At 42.9% G+C, this 10,374-nt stretch overlaps 1 protein-coding gene across 1 annotated transcript; it reads left to right on the forward strand.

Moving 5' to 3' along the window:
* The first annotated feature begins 390 nt into the window (after positions 1-390).
* On the forward strand, positions 391-3,461 carry LOC119364243 (2-Cys peroxiredoxin BAS1, chloroplastic-like). Its single transcript, XM_037629674.1, has 7 exons — positions 391-645; positions 735-809; positions 984-1,065; positions 1,150-1,229; positions 2,502-2,627; positions 2,771-2,884; positions 3,128-3,461. The coding sequence occupies exons 1-7, from the start codon at positions 451-453 to the stop codon at positions 3,242-3,244; spliced, it is 789 nt and encodes a 262-aa protein (XP_037485571.1). The 5' UTR covers positions 391-450; the 3' UTR covers positions 3,245-3,461.
* The last annotated feature ends 6,913 nt before the right edge of the window (positions 3,462-10,374 follow it).

Here is a 10,374-nt window from a genome sequence, read left to right on the forward strand (position 1 = left end):
GAGCACTAAGTGAATCTGGCTCCTGCATTAGCCTCCATGCTTGACGGGCTAGTAGTGTCCCTTGTTCGATCCCTCCCTCGAGCACTCTTTTTTCGGGATTTTTCACTGTGTTGCAATAATTGGCCGGTCCAGCTGGAGTCGGGCCTGTGCGCCTGCTCGGCAATTCGCCGCAACGAGCGGCGCATAGGGCGCAAGAATATTCGGCATCGAACTCGAGATGATCTCTTATTGGGGCGAAAACTACATACACGGGCTTTTGACGCCGGGCCGTGGCCTAGAATGGATCGAAGAAGCTTCCAAAATTCTCGGCCCAGCTCACGCGGCACCGAGGAGAGCCACTGGCGGAGTGGCACGTCCTCTGCTTAAACGGCCTCTTCATATTCGGGAACCCTATCTATCTGGAGTCTACCTAATCCCCTCCCCGGCACTCCCCGCCTGACAACCGCGGCCATGGCGTGCGCCTTCTCCGCCTCCACCGTGTCCACGGCGGCCGCGCTCGTCGCGTCCCCGAAGCCAGCCGGGGCGCCGCAGTGCCTGTCGTTTCCCCGCGCCATCGCAGGCGCCGCCGCCAGGCCTTCCCGCCTCGCCGCCGCCAGCTCGAGGACGGCCAGGGCCCGCAGCTTCGTCGCCCGCGCCTCAGCGGAGGTTTGTTGCGCCTGGATTCGGTATTTGTTTTTGCCATGGTACGTCCTGTGAGTGGAATTTCATGTGTGTATGCATATTTGTGTCCACAGTACGACCTGCCGCTGGTGGGGAACAAAGCACCGGACTTCGCCGCGGAGGCCGTGTTCGACCAGGAGTTCATCAACGTAAGCCCGTAACCAACTGCATTGTCCGTTTACCAATTTGCTTACACGAGCAAAACTGTGCTCTGCCCGGTTGATAATTCAGATTTTGGTGCACGATTCATTAACGCTGCAGCTGTATCTTTGGTCGGGGATGTGATGTTTTTGACGGTGTCCTTTTGGTGTAACTACATACAGGTCAAGCTATCTGATTACATTGGGAAGAAGTATGTGATTCTTTTCTTCTACCCTCTGGACTTCACCTTCGTCTGCCCAACTGGTGCGTTAACCATTTTGTGCTCCGTGAAGGAAACTATTCATTTCTGTCTGTCATTTCTAAAATGCATACATGCAAATTTTGCAGAGATTACGGCTTTCAGCGACAGACATGAGGAGTTCGAGAAGATAAACACTGAAATTCTTGGTGTTTCAGTTGATAGTGTGGTATGTTACTTTCCATCCATCTGGACACATAGCTGCTCTCTTGAAACTTTCATCTAGCTCTGACATGCATTAAGTGCCTTATCTAGAAATTAATTCTTAAGTGTTCATCTGTTTGTGTCAATGAATACCAATTTTCAGGATATCAGTAACTGGTACCATATCGGCCGGGTGCTGAGTAGGGATAAATAGGCGAATTTTCTAGTTAATTGGCTGATAAATCAGTTAATCAGCTATCCGGTGATCCACACTATCAACTGAAACACCAAGTTCGGATTGTGTCAATGAATGCGTGTTCCTTCTTCATGTGAAAATTGAATCTGAGCACGTCTGGAGCATAAGAGTTATCGTTGCAGTCGCACAATGCTGAGCTTTGTTATATCTTTTGGATGTATGTATGCAACAGAAATTATGCCGCGTATGAATACGAGAGTAAATAATGATCTGTATTAATTAGATAAATGGATCTAGATCTTTTTTATTCCATGTGCTAAATATGCTCACTAACTACATCGAGGATAAATGTAGGGTGAACATAAGAGTTAACATTGCAGTGGCACAATGCTGGAGCTTTGTTATATCTTTTGGATAAACATATGCAATGTAAATCATGCCATGTGTGAATAGGAGAGTAAAAAATAATCTGTATTAATCAGATAAATGGATCTAGATTTTTGTATTCCACGGGCTAAATATGCCCACTAACTCCATTGAGGATGAATGTAGGGCTATTGAGGATGAACATAAGAGTTAACATTGCAGGGTCGCAATGCTGGAGCTTTGTTATATCTTTTGGATGAACATATGCAATGTAAATTATGCCTTGTGCGAATAGGAGAGTAAAGAATGATCTGTAATAATCAGATAAATGGATCTAGATTTTTGTATACCACGTGTTACATATGCCCACTAACTCCATTGAGGATGATGTAGGGCTAACACATTTATTATCTTGTATCCCTTCTGCTTAAAAGGGCACCGTTATTACCTATATCCAGAAAAGGAGCGACTGGTGCGCAGGCAGTATTGCTACCCTGTCCTTTTCATTTTAATCTGGTTTTGCATTAAGCATATCATTTTATAGCCTTATACTCCCTCTGTAAAGAAATATAAGAGCGTTTAGATAACTACTTTAGTGATCTAAACGCTCTTACATTTCTTTACAGAGGGAGTAGTTATTAGTCACTGTAATTATTCTATGAAGTTATAAGTAACTGCGACATATATTTCATCGATGTCACCTATTAAGACACTTGTAATGCTTTCTGCCTGCAGTTTTCCCATCTTGCATGGGTGCAGACAGAGAGGAAATCTGGTGGACTTGGTGATCTGAAATATCCGCTGGTTTCTGACGTCACCAAATCAATCTCAAAGTCTTTTGGTGTATTGATCCCTGATCAGGTATTGCTGACGTTTGTTTTTTGACCACCTGCTTGTTTCATATCGCCTGCTCATCCTCCTGGATATTTTGCTTTTAGTATGCCTTTGTGCCTTTCCTTGTTTGTTGTGATGTTTCATGAGGGTCTCGATGTTATTTTTACCAGGGAATTGCTCTGAGAGGATTATTCATCATTGACAAGGAGGGTGTGATTCAGCATTCCACTATTAACAACCTTGGTATTGGCCGTAGTGTGGATGAGACCTTGAGAACCCTTCAGGTAGAATAACAAGAGAACAAACATCTTAGCGTGCAGTTTCATTATATTTCTTTAATTTTGATATAGTACCTGACACTGTTAGGATTCATGCAATTTCTGTTTTTTAAGTACTATTTAATATTGATCTAGTGTTTAACACAACGAAGCAGGTACCTGTTGTTAGCTATAATGCAAATTGTAATATTTAATAGAAAAGGAGATACAAGTTTGTATAACCTGATCAACATTTTTCTTCATTGACAGGCTCTGCAATACGTCCAAGAAAACCCAGACGAGGTCTGCCCGGCGGGATGGAAACCTGGGGAAAAGTCGATGAAGCCTGACCCCAAGGGCAGCAAGGAGTACTTCGCTGCTATCTAGATGTGTCCTTGTCCTTTGCACTCGCTGTCAGTTTTGTCATGGCCGTTTCTTGGTTACATGTGTTTTTGTGACCCGAGTTGTAGTTATCATGCGTACAATTGACTCTGTAATTTCTGCAATAAGGGTTTGTCTGTGTGTGGATTTTCCCTGCTCCAATTTGGAAAGAACAATACAAGATTGGAAATAAAATCTTATCTTATGTCAGCCAATGGCTTTATTTGGAATTGATCATGGTCCATTACAAATTTTGATGATGTGAAGCTAATTGTAGTAAAATTGAAATGTTAATGTTAGTTTTTTTTAAGAAAAAATGTTAATGTTAGTACTCTTAGTGGTGGACATGCTCATCGCTTTCGGTCAGCTCCTTAGCCCAGCCCAGCCCAGCCGAGCATGCCTGATGGGAAGGTGCTAACATTCAGCCCAAATGACTTGCTCTGTAAGTGTCATGCCCCTTCTATCTGTGTTCATCGCAAAGCTAAACGGTGATGAATCTTGTTGTTTCTCTTGCGTGTAGAATACATAGTGGTGGGAAATGTTCGTACTCATAGTGGTGGACATGCTCATCGCTTTCTGTCAGCCCCAGAGCCCGGCCCAGTAAGCCTGATGGGAAGGTGCTAACATGTACTCCCTCCGTTCGGAATTACTTGTCTCGGAAAGGGATGTATCTAGAACTAAAATACGTCTAGATACATCCATTTTCGCGACGAGTAATTCCGAACAGAGGGAGTAGTATCATGCCTCTTTTATCTGTTTCTATCATAAAGCTAAATGGCTATGAATCTTCTTGGTTCTCTTGCGTGTAGAATACATCCATCTGGATGGCTTTTACTTTCCGATCAAGCTCGTTCTTATATGCATCTGCCTCTTGTTTGTGGGGTTCCTCGGGCAAAAAGAAGGAAAATGAAAAAAAAAATGGAGCTCCAAAAGCACAAAGTGGTGGGCTGGAAGCGGTTGCTGTCGCTGAATTTATGCAGCTCCAAAACCATCTTCTATATTTTGTTCAAGGTACTCTCTTCACCAACTTTCCATGTACAACAGCCTTTAAAGCAAGCTGAATAATGCATATCGTGTTCTTGTCTCAAGAGTGAATCAGGTAATAGTGTAATACAGCCTCTTGGGAGGGAAAAAGAAGCATGCCAGTGCTATCTATCCACCATCTTCTTAAATACATATCTTACTTATAATTGCACTGGCAGAAGCACAGGTGTCCTTTCTCCATTACCTTGTAGAGGTAGCATAGTGGCTCTGCCGCAGCTTCTGCTCCCATTAGCAGCGCGCCCAGAGGTATGAAAATGCGGAAGCTTTCCTGCAGATAATGCCACTTATGCACTTTTTTAGCATCCACTCTAGCTCCACTTTAAAAAGCTGCCTGCGGCAACACAGTGCTTAGTGCTTGTTTAATCCCTGGGCACACCAAACTGCCCCTTTGCCATGAAAGATCTAAACAGCAGCCTAGCTAACTGCTGCTTCCATTAAGTAGCTATACTAGTAGTACGTAGTAGATAGAGAAAGAAAAAGAAAAGAAAAGATCAAAAGAAGGGCATGCAGTGATTAGGGTTTCTTTTCTGCTTTTGTCTTTGTGTTTTCTTTTACAGTAGTATTTGCTGCTCTTCTCGATCTCTGCTCGAGTCGTTTCTCAAACTGCGTATATACTTTTTCTCCCTTGAAGCGCTCCTTTTGGGGCGAATGGCTTTGTGATGATTAGGGCTTGGCCCTTTTGCTTCCCTTTTGGGTCATATGTGACCAAAGATTTCTTTGACTGTGACCACTACTAGCTCGCATTAGTTTGAACACATCATACTGTGCATACACCATACTACTACATGGCAAATGCCAGAATCCTAGAAAGAAGCTGATAGCTTGCTCTCCTGAGGTAGGAGCTTAGGAGAAGTTATAACTAACTATTAAGGGCATGTACAATGCATAGCCTCAAGGTGATGCCTCACATGTCATGTAGGATCGGATATGACGTAAAGTAGGTTCGGATAGGGAAGCAGGATCCTCTTCAAGAGGCGGGTGCTTGAAGAGAAAAAGCGTGGTCCGGTGACAAAAGCTGAAAAGGTGAAGTGAAAAGTAGAGATGCATGTGTACTAGAGTCTTTATTTTTTTTATTTCTTAATGAGACATACTAGTGATAGCTTGCATTGGAGAGGAAAAATGAATGTAGGTGCTTCAAATTACTTTTTGTCATGAGGCATATGTATCCATATGCCACCATTGTACATGCCCTAAGTAGGTCTGTCCAGTACATGCGGTTGTGAATAGTAATAGAAATTCAAGCGCAATGCGGCGGTGAAACTTAGATGGGATGGTGATTTGATGAATGCATGATAGGATTTCTCTTGGGCCGGCGGCGTGAGTGGGAAGTAATGCATTTCTGATCCTTTTGTTATGGACGGCTGATCACTCAACCCCTTTTCGCAATTCGTATCCTCATAAAGAACATTGTTCGCGCCCGACTTTTGATGCAAATGCACACAGTAATGACCGGTCAATGATGCTGTTAACCTGGCTTTGTTACATCCTTTGGCTTTTCCCTGACAGTTAATTCCGCTCCTAGTGGCGCTGCAGCACCTAGCACCAGTGTAGTAAGTACGTACCATTGCAAACCACTTGAACACTTCTTCTAGGAGTTCTCCCTGCCTACTACAGTAGTAATTGTTTGAACTCTGAAGGCATTTACAACTCAAACATCACTAAGCTTGCAACACTAGAAATACATGCATGCTGTTGTTAGGTCATTGTTAGATCTCACATGAACATAGCATATACTTCAGTATATATATTCTTTGCACTCTATCTAGCTAGCCTATAGGGAGACACATTTCGATCGGCACTGAAACCCGAGAACTAGTACTAATCTGGACCTGATCAACGAGCTCGCCAATCCCTGATGGCTGATGCGTGTCTAGCAACGCAGCCTGCTTTCAAGGGAGCAGGAATGCCGAAAAGCCCCAGCTTTGCTGAACACCATGTGGCTGTTTTATGCGCCACTTTTTTGAGTCGTGTTTTATGTGCCACTGGCCTGGCCTACTGCTGCTACTGGTAGTTTTTGCCACGCCATGCCATGCATATACTCCTCCACACACACATACACACATCGATCATATGTGCGTAGAGGGGAGTCGGAGTGCATGCGCTTTATTCCTTATACTTTGAGTCTGGGGAGAAAGAGTCCGTACACAGTTCCCGATTCTTTTAGGGCACAGAGATCTCTCCCCGGAAAAAGAAAACCAATTTGAACCGGGCCCTCTCAAAAGATGAGAGGTCACTGCAGGCAGGCCACATCCGATCGATCGTATCGATCACATAAAGCATCACATGTTGTATCGTCATCATTGCTGCATCGATCAGACACATTCCCTCTTCTTAATGCGATCAACTGTATCACTATACGGCCGGGGAGTATATATCAAATAAAGGTGTATGGACACCTTACTAGCACTGTGCATTTCAGGCATATTCTTTTATGTATTTTGTCATTTTGTTTTTTTTCTCTCGCCTACACATAGCTTTGACTTGTATGACTTTGCTAGTTGCCGGCGTGTTTTTGTATGTGTTTGTGTTGGCTGTGTATACCCTAGTTACGCAGAGATCGGGTGTATGCTCATTGAGTTTTGTATTCTCCTTATGCTTTATTTTGAGCTAATAAAGTTCACCCTCTGTCGGAAAATGAAGTTGAATTTGTTAGCTTAACTGGAGCCTTGAGGTGCTGCTTGTGTATGTATGCATCTATGTAAATGGAACGTTCTAAAATTATTGATGTTTATAGGAGCACAAATAATTGTTGATTCTCCATAGGCAAGTGCTTTATTTTGAGCTAATAAAGTTCACCCTCTGTCGAAAAAGGAAGTTGAATTTGTTAGATTAACTGGAGCCTTGAGGTGCTGCTTGTGTATGTATGCATCTATGTAAATGGAACGTTCTAAAATTATTGATGTTTATATGAGCACAAATAATTGTTGATTCTCCATAGGCAAATAACATCTTGAGATTGGACGGGAACGTCTCCCACTAAACAAACATTGTCGAAAAGCCTGAAATAAATCCAGGATAATGCGAGCACCAGTGCCAAGTCTAGTATTTAAATCTTGATGGACTTGCTTCACCATAAGAAACCTAACCATCTGGGCTATGCTCGTTCGCATTTGTTACTAATTGTTGGTACTACAGTAAGGTTTTGTGAAGATATGTTAACGTTATATGGGGTTTGCATGCACTCCCTCTGTAAAAAAGTGATCTAAACGCTATTATATTTTTTGACAAAGGGAGTATATGGTAGCATGGAGAGATGGCAGGGCATAAGAGCAACTTTAGTAGAGTGGCCAAAACGGTAGCATTAAAAACGCACTGGAGCTCACTCCGTGACTGCCAAAACGTTGGCCTCCACAACAATTGAAGCGCACTCCGCTACTTTTTAGAGGCTGCCGAGGCAATGTGCAAACTTAATTCTTCAAAATTGAAGCCATCATAATTTTCTCTGCTATTTCTTCTATATTTGTGCATTTTTTTTGATAAAAGGCATTTCATTGAATTGAAATATCGAGGTGATACAATTGCATCGAAAGAACGCCCGGCCTCTGCATAACCAGATGCACACAGCCAACAAGTCCACAAGTCCGAAGAAGGAAAAATTCGAAAAGCAACTAAGAAAAAATCATAAGCCATCCTAGGATGCGGCAGATTCTATCCGAAGATCACACCGCCATTCATGGGGGTAGAAAACCTCCCTGGCCGTACGCTCCAGCCGTGTAGACGCATTATAAAAAGATCTCTGTCCTCCGGCCACTACAGGATAGACCAAGTACGGAGCCATCGTGAACATACATGAATAACCTGCACAGGTGATGAAACACATTTGTTGTTAAAAACTACATCATTCCTGGTAAGCCACAATGCCCAACATAAGGCAGCTGCCCTCACTAGAATGTGTGCAGAAAATTGTTTTTCAGTTCCCCTCAATCAATTGCCGAATATGTTCCGTGCACTACGTGGTGGGTAAAGATTTGAAGCTATTTGAACAACGGCCCACACAGACCGAGCAAAATTACTCAAAAAGTAATTGTGTAATAGACTCGTCATGATTGCAGAAGACACATTTTTTACTCCCTTGCCAGTTGCGCCATGCCAAATTATCCCTAGTTAAGATGACCCCTTTATTAAGAAACCAGAGGAATATCTTCACTCTTAGGGGAATTTTGAGCTTCCACATTTTTTTGTTATCAACCGGAACCTCATTATGAACCAGAGCATCATACATGGACTTGACTGAAAACTTGCCATTCTGATGCAATTTCCATAGAAAAATATCCGGTTCATCCGACAGCTCAATCACCTCCAAACGGATGAGTAATTCATTCTATGCTGCCAAACGAGGTCCTAGCAGATCCCTATGAAAAGAAATATCAGGCTTTACTTACCCCAGAACTTGTTTGATTGTAACAAATTGATGTCCGACAATCCTATACAAGCTGGGGTATTGCACATTGAGCGGGGTGGTCCCAAGCCAGGTGTCTTCCGAGAATCTTACCCGAGACCCGTCCCTGATCGAGAAAGTTCCGAATTGAAAAAAGAATTCCTTAGCCTTCATCACCCCACTCCAAAAATGTGAATCACCAGGTTTTCAATAAACTTGAGAAATAGCTTTGGAACCCACATACTTGTTACGAATGATTTCCTGCCACACACCATTCTCAGTGAGTAATTTGTATACCCATTTGCTGAGAAGAGCAATGTTTTTAATCTCAAGGTCCTGGATCCCCAGACCCCCTTGGCTTTTAGGTCGACATAATACATTCCACCGAGCCAATCGATATTTCTAGGTTTCATTATCACTCTGCCAAAAAAATCTAGATCTAAAGTAATCGAGACGCTGAAGAACTCCTTTTGGGAGATGGAAGAATGATAATTAACATGTATAAAACCATGTTGCTGAGGACCGAATTGATCAAAATTAATCGACCCCCATAGGACAAGAGTTTGGCCTTCCAACTGGCAAGGCGTTTCTCTAGTCTCTCTTCCACATGCTTCCACTCAGCTATAGTTAAGCGCCGATAATGTATGGGTATCCCCAGATAGCGAATTGGGAAATGCCCGAGTTGGCAGCCAAAAATTTCAGCATACTCAGGTGCAAACTCTGCGGCCTCGCTAAAACAGAAAAGTTCGCTCTTATAAAAATTAATTTTTAGGCCAGAAAGTTCCTCAAAAGCACATAACAACAATTTGAGGTTTCTTGCTTTTTCTACATCGTGATCCAGGAACAGAATCATATCGTCCGCATATTGTAGAATAGATAGACCTTCTTCTACCAAATGTGGAATTACGCCGCTGACTTGTCCGGCCAACTTAGCCCTTTCAACAAGGGTAGCTAACATATGAGCTACAATGTTAAACAAAATAGGGGATGCGGGGTCCCTTTGGCGAAGCCCCTTCCTAGTCTGAAAGTAGTTGCCCACATCATCATTGACCTTGATGGCCACACTACCTCCAGACATAAAACTCTCTACTCATCGACACCATTTATGCGAAAAACCTTTCATGCTAATGTTTGCAACAGAAAGGGCCATTTAACTTCGGCTTTTTCGAAGTCTATTTTAAAGATGACTCCATTCAACTTCTTATGGCGAAGCTCATGAACAGTTTCATGCAGTACAAGAACACCATCTAGTATGTTGCGTCCTTGCATGAATGCTGTTTGAGTGGGTTTGACAACATGGTCAGCCACCCCGTTCAACCGATTAGTCGCGACCTTCGTAAAGATTTTAAAACTTACATTTAGTAGGCAAATCGGTCTATATTGTTGAATCCGACTAGCGTCTTTAGTCTTAGGTAGTAAGATAATTTTCCTAAAGTTTAAACGGGAAATGTCAAGTTCCTCGGCATGCAGTTCTATATTTGTGCATGTATACTCTAGCTAATAAAACCACCACTTCACAAAAATATTGCACAATTGCCACCATTGTTTGAATTAGATCACCATCAGTTTGCACAACTGAAGCAGACAAATTAAAAAAAAGGTAAAACATACCTACTCGACATTTCATTGAACGTTCACTCACTCTCACCCATGGATTTCGCCAACTGCCGGGACGAAGGGGGGATGTGGAGTCACGTGGGGCGCAGTAGAGCTC

The sequence above is a fragment of the Triticum dicoccoides genome, chromosome 2B, assembly GCF_002162155.2.
Source record: "Triticum dicoccoides isolate Atlit2015 ecotype Zavitan chromosome 2B, WEW_v2.0, whole genome shotgun sequence".
NCBI lineage: Eukaryota > Viridiplantae > Streptophyta > Magnoliopsida > Poales > Poaceae > Triticum > Triticum dicoccoides.

Coding starts and splice junctions, on each gene's coding strand:
- LOC119364243 (XM_037629674.1), top strand. CDS start 451: ATGGCGTGCGCCTTCTCCGCCTCCACCGTGTCCACGGCGGCCGCGCTC. Junction 646..734: donor TCGCCCGCGCCTCAGCGGAG/GTTTGTTGCGCC, acceptor TTGTGTCCACAG/TACGACCTGCCGCTGGTGGG. Junction 1,230..2,501: donor GTGTTTCAGTTGATAGTGTG/GTATGTTACTTT, acceptor TTCTGCCTGCAG/TTTTCCCATCTTGCATGGGT.